The sequence below is a fragment of the Lissotriton vulgaris genome, chromosome 5 (genome assembly GCF_964263255.1).
Source record: "Lissotriton vulgaris chromosome 5, aLisVul1.2, whole genome shotgun sequence".
NCBI lineage: Eukaryota > Metazoa > Chordata > Amphibia > Caudata > Salamandridae > Lissotriton > Lissotriton vulgaris.
Genome location: NC_141693.1, coordinates 1,771,091,794 through 1,771,114,231, shown reverse-complemented (window position 1 = coordinate 1,771,114,231; position 22,438 = coordinate 1,771,091,794). Strand labels below are relative to the sequence as shown.

The 22,438-nt window shown below is 44.7% G+C and overlaps 1 protein-coding gene across 2 annotated transcripts in view; it reads right to left on the bottom strand.

The window, feature by feature from the left end:
* AARSD1 (alanyl-tRNA synthetase domain containing 1) overlaps positions 1-22,438 on the bottom strand; it is a 213,974-nt gene that overhangs the window by 170,658 nt on the left and 20,878 nt on the right. For both annotated transcript variants that reach the window (XM_086924063.1, XM_086924064.1), the window contains exon 4: positions 11,929-11,986. In XM_086924063.1, coding sequence (XP_086780189.1) covers positions 11,929-11,986 — 58 coding nt within the window. The remainder of the gene's footprint in view (positions 1-11,928; positions 11,987-22,438) is intronic.

The window sequence follows — 22,438 nt, the reverse complement described above, 5'->3', positions numbered from 1 at the left end:
CACAAATTACATCAGACTTACTATTTTCTTTATTGAGTGCGTTTGGGGACGTTACCCTCATTCAGGATAATGCTACAGTGAGTTTATAGGACCCCAATACTCAGTGGGGCACACCAAACAGCACCTACCTACTTGAACGAACATATTACTTTCTTCTTGAACTAGGAGTGCGACCGTTCCAATTTTTCAAATCACTGATCCTGATACTGACACTAAACTCCCCTTGCTAGAATAAACTCCGCAGCAGGAGTATAGATCCAAACTACGGTCTAGTAAGTCAGACAGCGTTTAATTGTTTAAGTCCCCCTCGGGTGAAGCGGTTAGACAGGTTCCTGACATGTATGAGACTGTAGACCCAAATAGCGAGAGAGATAGACAGAAAGTCATGAAAAACAAATACTGCAAGAACTTGCGTAGTAGATGCATTATATACCTAATCATTATGTTTTTTCTGAGTATATCGATTATATGTATAAGCTTGATACTACATGTTTTCTTTCCTCCTCTTGGATCACATGTACATTCTTCTTTCAATGACACCGGAGAGCACACATTCAGTGACCTGCCACCTCACGAACTATCCTATCGACTAGCAATGCGCAACAACACTTTCATTCGTATGTTACACCATACTCACCAGACCAGCAATGCCACAAATTGCTGGGTATGCGGCCGGCTCCCACCTTATCAGAAATTCAAGGGAGCTCTGCCCCTCTTTCCCTATCCGTTTACGCACAATGGTTCGTGCGGAGCATGGTTTGCTTTAATGTCATCACTAGACAGTAAGTCCACAGTTTCCCAGGGTGATTGGATATGGGGAGACCTGAATACAGTCATGAATAAAGCATGTTTTCCAGATGCAGACGGCCTTCCCCAAAGGAAAGGGACCGATCTAGAGAATGAAGTGTACGAATTAGGCAATTTTGCCCTCAACCTCATGATCCTGAACGTCCAGTCCGAGATCAATACAGGTTCACCGTTTATTACAGTTTTACCAGTGAAAGGCGAATTATGCGTTAGGAAGAATGGTTCAGTACATCTAGGACACAGTGATTGTAATACTGTGGTCGAATTCAGTGATAAAGGAAAGTCTACTTTCAAAGCTTCCCGTCATTCCTATTTTATTTGTGGTCAGACAGCTTATGTACATCTGCCCTTGGATTGGGATGGAACATGTTATATCGCGTTCCTATTACCACCTGTTTTCCTAGCCCCATCCGATTATCATCGAAATTCACATCTCGTACATATAAGACATAAGAGGGAGATCGAGTCCCCAATTGTCGATCAGACTGAAACAACATTGGAGCAATATACCGATTTCAATAAAGGATTCTTTTTCTTCATAGGCCCCATTCAAAATAGTAAATTAATACGTAGATTAACCAGAACTTTGGAAGCAGTAGTGAATGAGACTACTTCTGCCTTAGGAAACTTAACGGAAGAACAGTCTGCTATGAGACTTGTTGTTCTTCAAAACCGCCTTGTTCTTGACGTCATCCTGGCCGATAGGGGTGGAGCTTGTAGAGTGATCGGCTCCAGTTGTTGTGTGTTTATTCCAAATAACACACCGTCAGTATATGCAGCAATAACAAGGCTCCATAAGATTGCTCACCAGATACACCAGAATCCAGGCACTTGGACATGGTCCGGTTGGCTTTGGAGTGTGATATCCGCCTGGGGATGGAAAGTGTTATCCTTCCTAGGGATAGTACTGCTCATAGTATTCAGTTGTTGTCTCTGTCTGCAATGTGGCCCAGCGATTTGCGGCTTGTGCGCCACCGCTTGCATTCCCCGTCCACGTTCACGTTCCCGTGCTCGAATGAGAAAAGACGAGCAAATGATGGTATATGAACAGATAGATGGTCTCATGAAAATAGACATATCCTAAAGGGTGAAGTAGGGGCCAAGGAGGGAATGAGGAAACAGAAATTTTTGTATGGTCAATGTGTCCCCCACTCACACCCTATCCACATACCTATGCTCCATGTATGTCCATGTTACCATGTAATTCTTTCCCCGTACCTGGCATAATAATGTCTCTGCATTTTCGTCTAAGGTTAACATGTCAGTTATTAGGCCTTCCCTGAATGAAAAGTTAATTCTGCACCAAGGCCTGCTTTTCCAATGCATTTACATGGTACACGTTTAAATAACGCGAAGCACACGTTTTTGTGGCCCAGTCGAGCCAGACCCTGAATTCAGGCTCCGAGCCTCTTCTGTCTCCAAGCTGCAGTTTGCATCCCTGACCTCTCCCTTACTTCCTGCTCAGCCGAGAGGTGCCCGGCCTGGCCTGCCTGGCAAGACGGTATTTTGCCTAGTTATCTGTTCAGCCTCCGCAAAAACACATTCCAGTCTAGTGAAATAGGTAAACACTCTCCGCCTGCAGAGCATACGGCCTAGTCTTTCTGATTTACTGAACCCGTTGCCATAGTAGGCCCATGCCCCCACGTAATGCACAGAGAAATATATGCACGCACTAGCATTAGTGATGAACGGCCTCTGCCTGAGAGACCTTTTACCTCAGACTACACATCCTCCAAACACAAGATATCAGATATGCCAAAGGTGCAGGTCGTTCTGACATCCCAGACTCCAGACTACTCTTCTAGTGCTAAAGGCAACCCCCAGCTCTCCCCAGTTACACGTCAATTACACGTCATGGCTAGTTGCGCGCGCATATCGAGTAAAGGTTTCTGCTGACCCTGCAGATCTCCTCCATACATCCACCCACCTGTGACACTCCTATGACACGCCGAGTGTACGCCTCTTTACACGCCTCTTTCTACGCCCATATGTTCTTATCTCTCTCTTTTCACTTGCTCCGCCTGGAGTGTTACGCCTACTGTATTCATTGCAATTATGTGATTTTACTATATATAATGTGTGATGTTAATAAAAAGTTAGATATCCCTTCCTGAACCTTAGTGGTGATGGAACCCGATTCTCCCCTGGCTCGAGCCATTGGAATAAAGCCCGTATGACTCAGATACCACGGACTCTGCCTCTCATTTTATGAGCTATTCTTATTGATATTTAATGTATAGAAAAATGTATAGGTAATTTAATTTGGTTGCGACAAAATTTGCACGTGAAGACAAATTGCACGGCCTTCCTATACGATTGTGAGCCTGGTTGGGACACCACCTGCTTTTGAGAACTTTGGACTATCAGCTGCGACGTTGGTGCTCCCTCCGATCGATGGAGACTGGCGAACAATGACATTTGCACTATATCTGCCAAGCTAATGGCCGTCTTCCTTTATGTAACTTTGATTTTTCTCTGCAGCACTGTTCTCAGGCACCCCCTGCGTGGGGTTTTATGGGGAGATGTCGCCTGTTCCTTTATTCTCTTCTCTTCCTTTCTCACCTTTCATTCTCCTCCTTTTTTTTCTGCTTAAAATCTTGAATAAATAAAAATTTTACAAAAAAAGATTTCGCTCTTCGCGGACCACGTGTTACTTTCGGTCAGGGATCCGGCATTATCGTTACCCCATGTCCATACAGTACTGTCAGACTTTGAGACGGTGGCAGGATTCAGAGTCAATTTCGACAAATCGTATATTCTGAACCTCACTCTGCCTCCCGAAGAGGTGCACCGGACTCAAGCGCTTACACCATTATCATGGTCGACTTCGTCCCTATTATATCTGGGTGTGAGACTGACCTCTACTCTAGGCGCACTGTTCCAGGCCAACTTTCCCCCGATGCTGGCGGCGATACGCGCGGAGCTGGAGAGATGGAAGCCGAAGTACATCTCGAGGTTGGGTAGGATTCATGCGCTTAAAATGGTCCTCCTACCAAAACTTTTATATCTCTTCCAGGCACTGCCCATTCCGGTGGAACTGGACTATTTCCGTCGACTGAAGACTCTGATGTTGAAATTTGTATGGCAAGGCCGCCGGGCGCGACTATCCTATGCGGTGCTTCGACGTCCACGAATGGAAGGGGGGGTGGGGTTCCCAGACATGCACTCGTATTATAAAGCTGCCCAATTAAGAGTGCTGGTGGAATGGTCCCAACAGCTCTCAGAGAAGCACTGGCTCCATATGGATCGGAGTGTGGCCGGAAGATCCATCTGGGACCTGGCCTGGAAACCTAAGGCGGATCGACCCAGAAACGCGTATATTAGCACCCCCACCAGCACGGTGTTGAAGGTCTGGGACACGGTCAGTAGCGATGACCGGTGGACCACCTTCCCGTCCCCATTTGCTCCCATCCACTTCAACCCGGCCTTTCCTCCGGCCCTGACGGATGGACCCTTTGGTGTCTGGAGAGAGGGTGGTTGCAGAGCCCTCACTCACCTGTTTCATGGTACGGCGCCTCTTACCTTCCATAACTGTATGCGGAATTATGGGGTTTTGCCTGCTGAGCGCTTTCGGCACCTCCAACTCCTACACTGGGCGACGTCGCCTGGAGTGGTGGATGCCGCTACTAGACCATTGACGAAGTTTGAGGCTTTTATTCTTCGCACATCCACCATGAAGGGAACGATTTCCTTCATTTATGCAATGCTACTAGACACCACGGTGTCCCCCCGACCTAGATACATGGACCACTGGGAGACCACATTTGGTAGGGACATTTCTGACAACGAGTGGAGGAGCCTTTGGCGAGATGTAGCGGCACATAATCATTCAACAGATCTTAGAGAGGCCCATCTGAAGCTTATATTTGACTGGTATTTGTATCCATCTAAGTTACATCGGATATTTCCGGCGACCTCCGATAAGTGCTGGCGTGGCTGTGGTATGCTGGGTGACTTCCGCCCCATCTGGTGGGACTGTCCTACCATCCAACCATTTTGGTCGGAGATCCTATCCCACATCAAGGATGTGATGGGCTATCCAATTCCGGATTCAATGGAGTATGTCCTGTTGGGGCTTAGAGACCCGCTGCTGGAACACCAAACTAGGGCCGACAAACGCATTATATGGCTGTGCCTGGGAGCGGCCAAACTGACTTTGGCAGCCGCTTGGAAAAGCCCGACAGCTCCGGCCATTTCTTTATGGCATGCACGGTTATGGCGCCTACTGAATATGGAGAGACTGTCAGATATCTTTTTGGGGAATTTTAAAAACTTCATGTTTCACTAGGGCTCCTTGGTTAGGTTTTTGTCTCGAGGTTTGCCATCTGCGGTCTGCCCCTCAGCTCTTCGTGCATTACATCTCTTTCAAATTTAACCAACTGTTTGTATGACATTGTTTGAATGCATGATGGTCACCACCACCGGGGACAGGGTGGAGGGTCGGGGGGTGGTGGGGGTGAGGGGGTTGTTAGGTTGGGGCTGTTGATCTACTTTTGGTTGCGACAAAATTTGTACGTGAAGACGAATTGCACGGCCTTCCTATATGATTGTGAGCCTGGTTGGGACACCACCGGCTTTTGAGAACTTTGGACTATCAGCAGCGACGTTGGTGCTCCCTCCGATCGATGGAGACTGGCGAACAATGACATTTGCACTATATCTGCCAAGCTAATGGCCGTCTTCCTTTATGTAATTTTGATTTTTCTCTGCAGCACTGTTCTTTGGCACCCCCTGTGTGGGGTTTTATGGCGGGATGTCGCCTGTTCTTTTATTCTCTTCTCTTCCTTTCTCACCTTTCTTTCTCCTCCCTTTTTTCTGCTTAAAATCTTGAATAAATAAAAATTTTACAAAATAATATCAATATTAGTAGTTTATGTACGTAGCTATGCATCCAAACCACTGAATAGATGTACCGCACATCATTACTGGCACTAGATACATTGTGTTTGTAAATACAATCTATTATTACGAAATATGAGACTTACTAGGATAGTATACCTTTGTTTCAGGTTCTTCTAACTTGTCTCAACGAATTATTGATTACTTTGAAATATTGTTTGTGGCAAGACCAGATTGCAACTGAGCTAACACTTGATTATTTATTAAGTGCGTTAATGGTACGTTTGGGATTACTTCAATTCTGTACCCCTTTTGTTACCAATCATTGTATATACTCATTTTTCACGTGGATGATCTTTAGATCTTTTTCATTCTCATGGGCATTTTGGTAGACTCCTGATTTGACTTGACAAGCATCACATATTATTTCGGTGATTTCGGTGATGGGTAATCTAATAACTAGTAATTGGTCGGGTTGATAGATGTAATATTGTAAATTTGTTTGGGTTTCAGCCTTGATGAAGTCTGTTGATGCGGAGATTGGCATCAGACGAAACACCTGTTGGCTGAAAGACAATTAAGAATTGGATTGAAGAACAATACCATTAAAAGAGATTGGAATACCAGATTGGTGGATCATTTTTATTACGGATATTCATATTGCAAGAAAAGACATTACTCCTGCACTTGAGCTGAACTGAACAGTATACGTGGTTGGCGGATTTATGCCTTATTAATTACAATTGTGGAGCTCAGAGAGATATTGTTTTTGAATTTGAATTGACCCTGGATTTTCTGGGGTTTCAGGTGACTGTTGGTAACCAGTACCTTTCTCTCTTAGAGTTCACGTTCTAATCTTTGATTCTCATTAGATACATTCCTTTACCTTAAGCTGTGCGCCTGATCTTTGGCCTGGTTGCCAACTTTTGAATCCTTAGATGTACGTTTTGGGTTGGGCTGTTAAAACGATAGTCTGATTCTGGGCAAACTGCTTGATTTCTCTGTTGCCCTCACATTGTAAATATACAATGTATTGAAAAAAAGGCAAATATGAAGAAACTAGTGCACATTGTATTTTCTAGTATGCCTCATTGTTGCCATGACATCCTGGTTTTAGTAGGTTGGTCTCATGCGAGCCTCACACACAAAAATTTTGTATGTACAGTATCCAAAGCTGGGCACACTCCTGATGTCCCCTCCTCTTCTGCATGCATGGAAGTCACTTATGCACTCTCTTTCCCTTAGTTCTAAACAGATCTGTGCAAGGAGCTGATCTCTCAGAAAGGAGTCTGAATGCCTCTGCTTGTATTGGATCTAACCCTCACTAGTCAATGAAGCAGCTGCGAAAGGTCAGGGCTCACAGGGCCGCGTAATGTCAATTATTCCCTGGCCTGAGTTCTACCTAATCTACACCATATCCAGTCGTCCCCAGGAGGCTTTACATAAAGAGGGCACACAAGATGTGGCCTACTCTCATGTGAGTTTTCTTAGTCGCACCAGCCACAGCTCGTGCCCCTCGAGTTAAAAGGCACTGTCTGAGAAGTGTAGAACATTAACAGAGGGGCAGAAAAGATGTGTTGTTAGTGGCAAGTTCTTGTAGAATGCTAAATTCTGGCCTGGCCTGGCAGTTAAACTGCTGTGAGGTACAACACAAACGCCTTCCCTGTCTGCTTATCTCCTTTCTCGTGCCCTCTTCTTTCCTCTCCAGCTCCCAAAAGTGCTTAGGGATGGACTAAGTGCTATACAAATTACATCCCCCATCCTTCTATTTTGTCTTCTGTCCCCTCTGCCGCTCTGTCTACCCTCCGGTTGCCCGGGGCTCTTTGTAGGACATGATATACAAGAACCAACATCAATAAACACTCAACTCATACCGCAACCCAATGCCACTAACACAACAAATCACACTGAATGCACCAACACCACACAGGTATGCAACCAACAGAAAGCCAATCGATATACAGAGGACCGACATTTTCAGTCTCCAATAACATGAATCCCATACAACACGCACAGAACCCGAATTGTTCAGCCAACCATCACAGTTCCAGTGTCAATCAGACAACTCGTGCTATCCATATATTTTACAATGCAACCAAACCTATACAATTCTCTACTGTGCACCATCACCATGTTAAGAAGTGCACATATATTGACGGAGGCAATGTACAACTGTGTGCTTTAAACAACAAATAGGCATATGGACACACCCTATCCTCTGTTATGTTGATCATTTTTGTAACATGCGCTTTTCCCTTTAAAATATCACTATGGAGTCATGAGATCGACTTCAGAAATGTGTAACATAAACACATGTTTAGCAATACTGGAATAAACTTGATGCCATTAATAACTTTAGAAGTACAACAAGGAGAAAACCTGGTATCCTAATTAATTGTAATTTTTTTTATATTGACAACCACACTATATTCTTTTAGTGATTGGGTTATTTATTCACCCTATTTTTTATCAAGTCTTTTTCTTGGTAAAGGGACCCTATATCCTTTTCTTGGAACACATAAACAGTAACATATACATCTTTACATATATGACAATTCACATAACATTTATCACAAAATACAATACCAATACTTTTTGACGAACACAAATCTGACGCTTTTTTCACATCAACATAAAAACATCACATTGACCAATGTGTCATATGTACTCCAAAATGACACTATTAAATTTCATTGAGCATTCTTATAATTCAGTCCAAATTATTCTTCTTAATCAATCCTTTTTACACCAACTTTTGCCAACTTAATAGCGATTGCCGCCAACTTAATAGCGATTGCCGACGCGTTTCGAGCCACACGGAATCTCAATGGGCTCTCATCAAGGCTTTTTATTCACAACACATTGGTAAAATCTGCCAATGTCTTGAACAATTTTTTCAATGAACATACGTCTCTCTCAATTTGGAATAGGGACTGTGTTTTTGACCCTTTCTTGTGTCCTTAAGGTACCGGTGAACTAATTCTGGCAGATTTGCTTAGCTTTAGGTGTAACTCCAATACATCTCTTCGTATCACTGACTCAGTGGTCAAAAACACAGTCCCTTGGTTGCACATACTGCAATAGTACAACCCGCACATCTACATTTCCAGAATACACAGCCTACTCTAATTGGCAAATCTAAGCTGTTGTTGGAGTTGGTACTCCTTTAATACGATGCTCGAAGAAAGTAGGGTCTCCTACCTAAGAAGCATTGTGCACCAGGCACAGGGATTTAAATTAAAGTTGCTCCTTGACAGGAATCCTGTACAAGGATTTACAGGCAGGGGAGACAGGGTCCTACAATTAAAGACTCAATAAGGCTCAATCAGCCACATGATGGAGTCGCTGTGATTTGGTCATGGGGCATTAACGTACACAGCCTGCAATGTGAACAAAATATAAATGTAGATTTATAAAAATCGGAAACATTTGCGTAAAGCTGATGTCCATGAATATTTTGTTCAAAACGTAATTTTTTTCCCAATGAAATATGCTGTTTAATGGAGAGTCCCTCATAATTCCATGGTTCTTCATCTGTGTGGCAGGTACTGCCCTGGTGCCTAAAGCAGCCATCACATTGTCTACCTCTACCAGCATGGTCTCAGTTTTGCTAGTAGTAAGATTTAGGTGTGTTTTACACAACAAACTATCAGCATAAAAGAGGTGAGCCCCAAATTTCTGACTTTTCTACTAGGTGGAAGGAAGACATATGCTAATAATCATCTGCAAATCCAATAGGCCTCGCCTATGCAAGTTCGAATGGATTTGTCACGATTTTTAGCAATGTTGTACAGCAGCCCACCTGCTGTGCAGCATGGCTGAAAGTGTAAAAAGAAATAATTGTGCTATACCGCAGTCAACAGTGGGCACGTCATGGCGCTTTTCTTTCGTTTTTTTTTTATTATTTCAACCATGCTGTACAGAAGCCACAAACCTGCACAATATTGTCTTTAAAACATTGAGAAGCCAACTAGTACCGCTATTTGGCTTTGTCAATGTTTTCTTTGCAATGCTGTGTGGTTGCTGTGCAGCATGGTTGAAGTGAAGAAAAAAAAATACCATATAAAGCGACCAACTTTGACTGCTCATAGCAATTCTTTTTTTCTTCTTTCGACCTTTACCCATGCTGCACTTATTAAAACATTGACAAAGTCAATATATCTTGTATTACAGAGACCTATTAGCTTTGCCAGAGCTTGTTTAAATTACAATAAAGACTTGACTGGAGCTCCAGTGTGAATGTTACTTTCTTTTTAAATGTATGTATGTATGTTGGAAACAGGAGGCTTCAACTTCCATATTTGGTGGTCTCGAGTTATGACTCGCTGCTAACTCCAATCTGCTTCTTTGAGGACTTGTGTACTTTTACTTGACATATATTTGTGTATTTTTGGTTGACATATGTCGAGATCGCTTGGTGACTGTGCTTTCTGACCTGAATTAGAAATAACTGCAGCGGTGAAGTGCTTGGAGCATTTCTGCTCACTGAGCTGAGTGCCTCCACGTGAGTTGCAGCATGGTGCAGCCTGAGCTGATTTTGCAAAGTGAACTGTTTTCTGAGGAGCTTGAGCGTACTGTACTTTTTGCAAAGTAGCGTGCTACTCACCGTAAAGGCACTTCCGCACCACATCAAAGATGGCAAGCACTATATACATGCAAACCTTTTCCCTCTTCTATTCCTCCAATATCCTTCTCAATCCAAATAACTGACTAACATATCCATCACGCAAATCACTTTCATATTTAACTAAACTAATGCACCACTAATCCTTTCTGGGTTCCAGAGTACCGTGCTACTCACCGAAAAAGCGATTTGCGCCTTGTCAGGGGTAGTAAGCGCTATATAAATGTAATTACAATACAATACAATACTGTACTTTTAACGCAGCCGGATTCTTTTAACAGTAACCCTGCAGCTGCAGACTGGTACCTAAACACTCCCAGTGCTCTCTAAGCTGCCATTTCCAAACCAAGGCTTTACATTTGTTTCCAGATATAGCAGTTGGACAGCGCTTTTGCAGAACAATCGTTTTGTCTGGCTGCACCAAGTTATGGGACATTTATGAATACAAAAAGCAGGCATTCTACAGCTGGGGCATTTGCTCCCCTCCCCACAATAGATCGTCGCCAAAGCGACAACGCATGGGCACTGACTACAGGTGAGACCTAAAAATGTGTGCGAGGGGAGTTCAGCTCCATCAGGGACACTGTAGACTAGCAGGCTCCATTTAGACATATAAATAGCAAGTCTTCCTCCCTATGCCCTACCTGTCAGCAAGGAGACCACCCGAGCCAGCTTCGAGTCTTTCATTTGACAATCAGCCAATCGATGGAAGAGGATATCATGCTTGAAAGTCGCAGACATACGTCTCAAGAAAAGGACTGCACTCATTCTGCAATCTACTATCAAACAGAGATCATCCATTAATGCTACTGGGACAGGGTAAGTGCCCTCAAATGCTCTGAACTGCTTGATGGTCATCTAGTAGATAATTAGACACAATGTAGGTTTGAAACGGGACTCTTACTTGTCCTTGAGTGATGGAGATGAAGTAATTTAACAATGGAGGAGCCCTCCCATCAGGTTTCTACAAGACATAGAATATCCAATGGCTCTAAAATCAAGCCATGAACTTCATATCTCGGTATCACAGAATAACAGGAGCTTAAAAGAACTCCCATCAGCAACCTGCCTCAATAGAACAATTTGCATCGCTAAGAAATCATTCAGGTATACCGGCAATGGCTGTGCCTTGCTGGAGTCGGAAGTTCAGTTACATGTTCAGTAGAAGAAACATTTACTCCTTTAAAGAAGGACAACGCTTTCAGGAATTTAAGGCAACATCATTATCATAATGCGTATTTAAAACAAGTAAGCCTTTCCTTGTCTAGCTTTGCTGGATTATAATATGTTTCCTGGCAGACTGGTCTGGACTGGCCAGTTGGTACACTCAAACACAGATTCAACCATAACACCCTCTTGAGGCACAGGGTCAGACTGCCTCGACTCTGTTTTCTCACATTGCGTTTTATCGACCGGTTGTTGATATACAGACATCTGAAGGAACCACGCCACGATGATCCAAACCTGGCAATTGACATGCTCGACCAATGGCTCCCAGAAAAAACGTGGCTAAATTACCATATTCGGAACCAATAGATTACATACTCCATTCCAGTCACTTCACCAAGCTCTCCCCATAAATAACCCATTTAACTATCTCCACTCCCCAGTGTTTTCCCGCTGTGCCACACCACATTCCAAAAGAACCCACATCTTACCAAGAGGTTGTTTTGAACCCGTACATGAGATCTGCAATGGCAGTGATGAGATGCTGACCTGAAATCAGAAAAATATGAAGACTGTCATAGAAAGAACACCACCATTGTAGAGCAGCCGTTGTGTATGGTGATGCCACGGTTATTTACGGGAACTTACAAAGCAGGAAATTCACCAGTCTTGTGATTCGTCCTGTATAATATATGTATTTTGAACGCATTCAATTTAACAGGATGTCTGGCTGGAAAGAGCAGTGTAAGTGATTCCAAATCAGAATGGACAAAAGCACTTATGCTTCGGGTTGGGTAATTCCTCAGTGCCTGAATGGACACGAGTAGTCCACCAATTGGTAGAGTTAAAAACACAACAGATAGTTCTCCGGCTCTACAGTTGGTGTACAGCAGTATTTGCACACCTCTTCTCTTTAAGTGATATCTTCAGATCATCGGAAGAATGGATTCACCATTTCAGTTATTTTGGGAGTCAATCACATGCAGGACTCACGGATCCTCTACACATTTTTTCTATGAATTACAAATACTTTTATTGAAATCTTGAGATACTAGAACGGGAAAGCAGTCACTTTTTTTATTATACCATATTCTTCTATAGATGCAATCAAATATTCACAAACACGGGGCGTGGCCGGCTGCTGAGTGAAATGGCTGCTGACTAATATAGCTCCAGAACACCCTGAACAACTCCCTTAGTAAATCTGTTAACTAATCTGTTTGCAGATTGTCAAATGTAGTGGAAGAGGTTGCAGACATCAGAAAGACCGGATAGGGAAGGTCAGATCTCCAAAATCACATGAAATCGCTTGTCGGAGTAGCCAGGGAGATTGAGACCTGCGCAAGAACGTGAAGCCGGGACCTGGAGTAAAGTTGCGGGCTGAGATTAAAGACACCATTGCCTCCCTACCTCAGGCGTCGGACAAGCAGAATGGCTGCAAGATATCGGCGGCTGTCGACCGCTGAATCGACGCTGTGCTCCAAGACCTGATCGGCGAAAGTGGCATCGGAGGCGAGCGGGGGAGCTACGGCCCGCTCGCGAAGAAAACTCGTGACCCCAGTTCATAAAGGAGGGAGGCCTCCCGGTGACGAAACCAGAGAAAACAGGTGCATGCAATACCCAGGCACCACACAGCCATCAAAGGGCCGCAATTCTGAGGGGAAGGACAGAGCCCCCAAAGCCCACCCCCCCCCACCTTCCAACCGCCAACAGCACACGCATCCACGACCCGGCGGGGTGGAAAAGATATCAAATGAAACTGCAGGCAAAAATAGCTGAACCCCTCCCGATGGCACCGTAATCCAGGGACCAAGCAAAGAACACGCTTACAGAGGGGACAAAGCAGCACCACGAGGTCCCACCAACCGGGCAATATTCAGCACAACGTAATAGCTCCCTGCCTTTGTGTGCTGAAGATGGGGAAAATAGCCCAGCACTGTAGCATATTGTGGAGGAGTGTGTGGCCTGAAATACAGACAGTAGACCCACAAAACTGCTCCCTTCGCACTGTCCTGCAGTGGTTAACATTGAGGCCTTAGAGCTCCAGCGACAACAGCACCTGCAAAGCACCTCTACATCTTAGGTGCATCCGGGCAGATGTGGTTGGGACGGAAGGAGAGGGAACACACCCCAGGAGAGGGCCCCTCCCCGCCCCAGCTAAGTCTTACAGTGAAACAAAGCACACAAGTGATGAAAACGGTCAGAAAACCGAAAGGCCTCGTGGGTTCATACCGCCCCACAGACAGGCAGCGGTGATTACACCTTATCAAAATCCATCAAAGAATAGTAACATAGACATGGTCCCGAAAATGACAGGGGGTGGAGGGCCATGCAATGCACACCAAACAAAACTCGACAGATTTACTTGGGCCAAAGGACAACCATACCCTGTGGACCATGTCGCAGCACACGCAGAAGGCCAGACTCCCGCAGAGGAGAAGGAAATCACGCTTCAAGACATCATGTCCACACTCAAAAAAGTGCATTCATCCTTGGAAACCCTTATAGACTCTACATCCATAGAATTCTCTTTAGTCCGGGCAGATCTCAAAAACAATAATACAAGAGTCGCAGAGATGGGGAAAACAACTGCAGCCCTACATGAGGACACAGATAATCTCAAACTCCAAACCCGACAGTTACAAGACACAAGCAAGATGCTCACCACCAAGCCTGATGACTATGAAGGCCGCTCGTGCTGGAATAACGTGAGGATTATTGGGGAACCAGAGAAAGCCGAAGGTTCTGCCATGGACATATTTGTGGAAGAATTAGTCCAAAAACATCTCCCACCCCAAGGACTATCAAACTATTTCTCGGTGGAGCGTGCTGTCCGGGTGCCAGGGGAAACACCCAAACCGGGAGCATGAGGCCAATCCTTGCTCCGATGTTTAACTTTCACGACTGTGCCGCTATTCTCCAGACGGCTCGTGCCACCCAACCGCTATGATATGCACAAAGTACAATAACCTTTTTTCCAGATTACACTGCAGCAGTGAAGAAGCAGAGGCGCAGTTTTCTTAAAATTAAAAAAGGAACTAACGCAACGTGAACTCAAATACTCAATGCTGTTCCCTATAAAATTGCGTGTTGAAGCGGAAGAGAAAGTATGGTTCTTCCTGACACCAGAAGAGGCTTGGGTTTGACTTGAGGGTTGGTGGCAGGTTGACAATCATGGCAGAGCCCAAAAAATACAGGAGAGATGACCACATAAGGCGACACAAACAGAAGCCACAGGAAACGCTACAGGACACACCAAAGAAAATCTCATAAACTTGGCAGCACTAGCTTGCTTGAGCCATTGGGGTATCGGCCCCTGGGAAGGGCAATTTCCAACAAGTCACAAGGACACGTGCCATCGACCGTCTACATGAGATTTCCTTGAAGACAATCTTAACTGCAAATAACCACAAAGTTTGGTGAGGGAGTTGACGGGGGACAGTCGGAATGCTCCCCTTAAAGATGTACAAGGGAGGGAACGACAGGCTCTCTGCATCATTGGGGGGGTGGGTACTTTTGAGTCAGTCATGCAGGGAGGCAGGGTGGGGGTGGAATTTGGGGTTGGGTGTTATAGAAGTTATATTAACTGTTATGATAGAATGACACACACAGCAGCAAAATGCGATAGACACTGTCAGGCAACGCTGCATCAACATCCCGATGATGGTATCACCACTGGGGGAGCAGGAAAGAATAATTTTCATAATACTAATTTCCTTATATACCACAAACAATGCAAACACAATCAACTTATGGGCACCTTCAGCTCCTCTGGTGGAACGTGAACGGTGTTAAAGATAAATTGACTGGTGCTACAATATATCAAACGGCTTGCGCCTGATGTGGCCCTCTTACAAGAGACACACTTGGTCGACATCTCATGTAAAGCCTTGGACAGATGGTGCTTCAAGATAGTAGTACACTCCGGCTTTACTTCCAGATCTAGAGGCGTAGGTATCCTAGTCAGGTAACAATCTCCCCAACTTATACAGAAGACATGGATGGATGAGCAAGGCAGATTAAGCAGCAATATCGGGTCACTGGGAAGGAATACCCATTAACATAGTCACAGTTTATATCCCACCGGCACTACATAACACAGCTCTCCCTGCACTGAGCACATTCTTACTCAAACTTCCGGAAGGAGAGCTAATAATCGGCGGGGACATGGCCCTGTGTGATCAAATAGACTGCCATCCACCTAGGAAATCGACCCGACACACATGTCACAGCTCTCTGAGTTCTTGGGAGTCATGGGGTTGGCTGAGGTCTAGAGAACACAACATCCTCAACTTCGACAATATACGTTTCATTCGGGGCACATGTTAGTCTCTCACAAAACGATGTTGTCCTCAAATTGCCAGATAGCGTCGCTAGGTTCACGGACATACACCACTTAGCAAGGAGCATCTCGGATCATTCTCCTATCTTGGCCAGCTACGATGCAGGCATCCTATCTTCCCATTGCACATCCATACTAATATAATAAAGAGAGAGCCCAAACCTTTGAGGCGGGTAATCTCAGGAACCACAGCACCAATCACAACACCCAATACAGGGTTGGAAAGGGCAGTTGCAGCAGAAGGACATAGGCTATGCAGACGCCCACCCTATACATTTAAAAGGTAAAAGAACCGTGCTTGCAAAGTAGTCCCTTGTGAGCGTGTCTGCGTTGTTCTGTGGGCGTGTGCTGGGGGGCGTGACAAACGCTGGGGGCGTGTGGTACGTTCTGCCCTTCATTCCATGTGTCATATCGTGTCCTAATCCCACACTGCTCCCTTTAAATACCCCTGCACCCCAAAATCATAACCCACCCTTACTCCTTAAAATACCCTAACACCCTTAAACACTAACCCATTTTAACCCTATAAATATACCCTGTACCCCAAAACCCAAACCCATCCCTAAACCCTAAAAATACCCCTGTACCCCAAAACCCAAACCTAGCCCTGAACCCTATAAATACCCCTGAACCTCAAAACCCAAACCTACCCCTGAACCCTATAAATACCCCTGTACCCCAAAACACAAACCTAGCCCTGAACCCTAAAAATACCACTGTACCCCAAAACCTACCCCTGAACCCTAAAATACCCCTGTACCCAAAACCCAAACCTAGCCCCGAACCCTTAAAATACACCTGTACCCCAAAACCCAAACCTAGCCCTGAACCCTAAAAATACCACTGTACCCCAAAACCACCCCTGAACCCTAAAATACCCCTGTACCCCAAAACCTACCCCTGAACCCTAAAATACCCCTGTACCCAAAACCCAAACCTAGCCCCGAACCCTTAAAATACACCTGTACCCCAAAACCCAAACCTAGCCCTGAACCCTAAAAATACCACTGTACCCCAAAACCACCCCTGAACCCTAAAATACCCCTGTACCCCAAAACCCAAACCTAGTCCTGAACCCTTAAAATACTACTGTACCCCAAAACCCAAACATACCCTGAACCCTAAAAATAACAGTGTACCCCAAAACCCAAACCTAGCCCTGAACCCTAAAAATAACCCTGTACCCCAAACCTACCCCTGAACCCTAAAATACCCCTGTAACCCAAAACCCAAACCTAGCCCTGAACCCTAAAAATACCCCTGTACCCCAACACCCATACCTATCCCTAAACCCTATAACTACCCCTGTACCCCATAACCCAAAAGTATATCTGAACCCTTAAAATACCCAAACACTCCAAAACATATACCTCAGTACACCAAAACATATACCCCTATACCCATACTTACCTTATCCAAACATTTTTAAAAAACATGCTTTTACTATTCATGCATTTACAACGAATTTCGTTGTAAATGTATGCATGGTAAAAGCATATAAAATGTAATGCCATGCGTTATAATGGCATTGCGGAGTCATGGTACTTTCGTAAATAAAGTATGCGGAGTGATCGTATGCGGAAAGAAAGTTGCGGAATAATGGGTGTTTACCCTCCTCCGGTAAGTGCATTGGTGGCACGGCGGCCCACATCTCCAGCAACATACTCATATTTTTTCTCACCCATTTGAAAAATGCACAGGTCTCACTCATTGATGGCCAGCATCGACATACACTTTTAGACACATCTCCCGCCACAAGTTCTAGAATTGCGAACTCTAGAGTTGGGGAGCTACGTTCGAATCTCGGCTTTGTCTCCCCGTGCCTACCACAAATGAATGTGTTCTTCTGTAATGTAAATTTGTTCTCATGTCATGTTGTCGAGTTCGCGCTATATAATATTGCAAGGAAAAATAAAAGTAGGGAAACTCAAGTTCACACACTACTGAACGCGCACTCTTAAGTGCATCAGCAGTGCACTGTGAATCTGAGTGTTTCGCAGGCCTGTCACAGATAAGAAATACTATCAAAACGAAATCGTACAAAACAATATACTACTGGCCGGCAGCAATTCATACCCGGACAACGTCGGGACGGGCTGCTAGTTCTCTATATATATACCTAGGGTATCTCAAAAACCCACAAATACGAAACGGCCTCCTCACTGCCACTCAACATTACTTTACGAAAAACGAGCACTCAGTTACCTCACCGATCTGCCTCTGAGAAGCATGCAAACCAGTAACCAGGGACAGGCAATTTCCCTTATATTAGGTTATAAAAGGGAAAAAAACGGGTAGCCAATGTTCTGGAGCAGGAAGTCCTGACATAGAGGCATTGCACTCCCACGGAGTCTAACACACATCGACTTAACACTAAAATGTACGAATATAAGGAACACATGTGGGAGGAGGCCAGGGTTAGACAGGTATCAACCGGACACAAGATCTATGAAATGGGGGATAAAGCAGGTAGACTGCTGGCGTGGATGGATAGACGTGAGCGAGCACATAGATGGGTAGCCCAAATTCAAACTGACTCAGGGACCCTAATCACAGACCCACAACTCATTGTAGAAGAGTTTGCAAACTATTATGCTAAGATTTATACCCCTGTGACCACCGCCACAGCAGCAGAGACAGTGCAAGTCCTTAAGGACATCCGTGTGGCCACACTCACAGTGGAGGAGACACTCCAGCTTGAGAGTGATCTCACGGAGGAAGAAATAACCTCGGCCATATGCGATATGCAATCAGGGAAGACCGTAGGCCCCAATGGCATACCAATCGAACTGTACAAAATGACAGCAACACAAGTAGCGCCATGCCTTATAGAGATGTATCAGGCCAGCATAGAATCAGGGGAGCTCCCCAAAGACCAATGTCTAGCCACAATAGTCGCTATCCGCAAACCAGGTAAACCAATGATGGAGTGTGCCTCCTACCGGCCCATATCGCTGCTTAATGCAGAAGCAAAGATACTGGCCAAAACATTGGCAAACAGACTGACACCCTATCTCAATAAACTGGTACACTCAGATCAATCCGCTTTATGCCGTGCAGAAACACTGCCCTTAATCTGCAATGCCTACATGGGGCACTAGGAAGAAGAAAAAAGTTCCAAGAGGTAGCAATCATCCTGTTTCTAGACGCACGTATGGCCTTCGATGCTATTGAATGGACCTATCTCTTTGCAGTCCTGGAACGTTTGGGGCTCGGCCCCAAGTTCAGGTCCTGGGTTTGTCTCCTATACTCGAAGCACCTGGCGCAGGTAGTGGTTAACGCTAGACGGTCGGACTCCTTTTCTCTGAGGCGTGGGACATGACAAGGGTGTCCCTTATCGCTAATACTCTTAGCTCTTGTATTGGAACCTCTTGCTGCATGGGTAAGAGGAGACCCTTTATACAGGGACTCCGCTGGACGGTAGAATGGCAGAACCGCATATTCCTATATGTCGACGACATCCTACTCTACCCGACCTCATCATCACGGTCCCTAACTAGAATAAACATTTTTGAGAAATATTTTTGCTACACAATAAATTGGAACAAGTCAGTTCTATATATCCTACATGGGCACCCTCCCCCTTCCCCCTGAAGATACCTAGAGGGTGTGAAGTGACGATGGTAACGGACGGCTTCCGTTACTTGGGTATCTTTGTCACACCGAACTCTGAGGAGTTCATGAATAGAACCTCCAGGAACCCTTGAAACCCCTACAGAGCGGCGTTAAGCACTGGCACTCCATCCCACTAACGCTGCTAGGGCATGCAGCGCTCTTTGAAATGATGGCGTTGCCCAGGTTCCTATATGCTCTCCAGAATACGCTATTCCAGATACCACAAACATACTTTCAAGCAATAGATACCAAAGTACGTATCCTCTTACAGCATGGGAGGCCACTCTGCATAGCCACCCAAAAATGAGGCAAAGGGTGGTATGGTGGCAACATAGCACTCCTGCACGTACAAGCGTATTACTGGACATCTCAGCTCATAGTCCTTAACCACTGGACGCACTGCCCTCATACATATCCTGCGTTTCAAATGGATGGATACATTTTGGGTGAGCGAGGTGCCACACGATCACTATATGCAAAATCAAACAACAATAGCCTCACGGAGCCTACGGCACAAGGTGCACCAAAAGTTGGGCTGGCATAACAAGCCGACGCGGTTTACCCCAGTTTGAAAGACAGAGAAGCTGGGTAAACTAATAGACTGTTGTAGAACAGCAGGAAGCTTTTCTTCAAACTTCTAGAATCAGTGCTGGGATAATATGACCTAGGAAAAGAAAATAGATGTACGTATATTTAATTTTTGCACAACATTTTCCTATGTTTATTCTGTCTTGCTTTTTTAATTTATGTATGCAAACTTTATGATTCATCGAATTGAATAAAGCCATTTGAAGATAATAGACTGCAAAGTCTGCAAAGGATTCCGACAATGGGATCTTATCAGAATCTCAAGGGTGTGAGATCTCTGGGTTAAGGGGAAAGTTATTCCATTCAAAAATCTGCAACAACAATACAACATGCTCGCAATTGAAACATTCCGATACTTACAGATCAGACATGCACTCATGGCAGTGATCTCTAATGGTACCACCCTCCCAGAGGCGTCACCATTAGAGGAAAGGCTGCTCACAGATAGGATGGACCGTAGAGTGATCTTCCTCACATATCAAAAATTAATCAATAACTTACCAGATCCAATGCAGGGCCTCAGTGAAAGATGGCAAAATGATATCGGAGAACTAGTTGACATCGATTGGCAGGAAGCATTGTAATCTCCGTGGGAGGTACAATACCTTCTAGATTGCCACCTCCATAGCGTGCGCAATAGAACCTATCTACCCAGAGAAACACTAGTAAAAATGGGAAAAACCGATTCCCGTTTTGATTGCGTATGTGAGGAGCAGTAGGCACATTCTACAATATTATATGGGACTGTCCCGAGATTAAGAACTACTACAGAGCAATCATGCACACAATTATTCAGGTATGCAAGTCCCCAGTACCACCCGAGCCCAAGATTTGTCTCCTTAACATTTGGGAAGCAACTTACCTCAACTGTAAAATGCAACACTGGACAACACTATAGGTATCAAGATATCAAAGCATAATATTGCTAAATCCTGGGGCGTAGAGACCACACCTACACATATTAAATGGTACAAAGATATGAATGGACAATGGTAGCAGAGAAGGCAGTCTACATAAACAGAGGGTGGCCCAAAAAATTGGGAAACGGTGTGGGGAGGATGGAATGTTTACAGGGGAGGGTTGTGCACCGCGTCTGCAAGGGGACCGGCCCACTGCTGTGGGAGATCTGAAGAAGGTATCACAACAACTCCACAGTTACACTTCACAGCGCCGTTTTGAACAATAGAGGAAAGGACATACACTTATTCCAGATATTTAGTTGTAGTGTCTCTGATAATGCCTGTACTATATTATTAACCTGTGCTGCAAATAATAATAAGAGTTTAAAAAAAAATATTCATAACCACAACCCATGGCCTCAGGGTTTGAGTGATCCCCTTTGTAGGCGTCAGAACGGAAAGATGTTCTACCCATTATTCATGATAGTATTTGGTAAATATTTAATATAAAACAAGATCCATGTAGTGTCCTTTCATATTAAACTGTGGCTTCTAATGAAGTGCTTAATTTCAGCTAAATAATATTCTGAATGAAACAATCGTGTCTTCTATAATGACACCACGGATAAATGTGTTTAGGACAATGATTGGTTGTTCAGCTGCCACCATACACAGCCAGAATCAAGCTTTTTTCAGACTAATTATATGATCCAGCAAGTTATTCTGCAGAAGTGTAGAAATCAGAGCGAGGAAGGAGTTGAGTCTATCTGTAAACCTCCTTACAGTTAGGTCTACAAAAGCCATTATGAGGCTACGTGAAATCTCAAAATATACAATTACTTCCATCTTAGACTATGAAGGTGTCAAGTGCACACCATATCATAGCCCCTAGCCCTTGCATATGGAGCACCACCCTGCCTATGGGAGCCTTTGACATCAAAAGGTAGACACTGTAAAGAGCTTTAAAAACTAGATGATGTTATGAGCTCTTTTAATCTTAAGCAGTCCACAACAAACCCACTCCTCCCAACATTGCTAAGCGTACCATTCTGCCACTGTTACATAGAACTTTAGGTTGCATGGGGCCGTTTTAAGAACTTGAGGAACATCGGCAAACAGTCTTGCACGTATGTAATGCATACAGTGTGGACAGATGAACAAACATTTAGAAGCAATGGCATATATAAAGAGAGTGCGAGGTGCTTGATGCACATGGCCAAACAGGGTAAGAAGCTTGCGTTAAAAGAGCAGCAAGCGCTCATCCATGTGAACATAAACAGTGCGATGACCTTAGGTTAGGGCACATGGACAGACAATGTGACTCAAGCAGGACTTCATCACCAGCAGACTGGACTATGGAAACACACTCTACATAGGAATCACTATACACCACCAGGAAGTCCAGTCCTGCCGACTGACCCGGCCACCCCCTGGTCCCAGGACCCCAGCGCGACTCGGCGCAACCGGTATTATCCGGTCCATAAGGTACAAGTGGAAACGAGGCAACCTCCCGGTTCCGCCCTTGGACCCCAGAACTAATTCCCTGAATTTCACCGC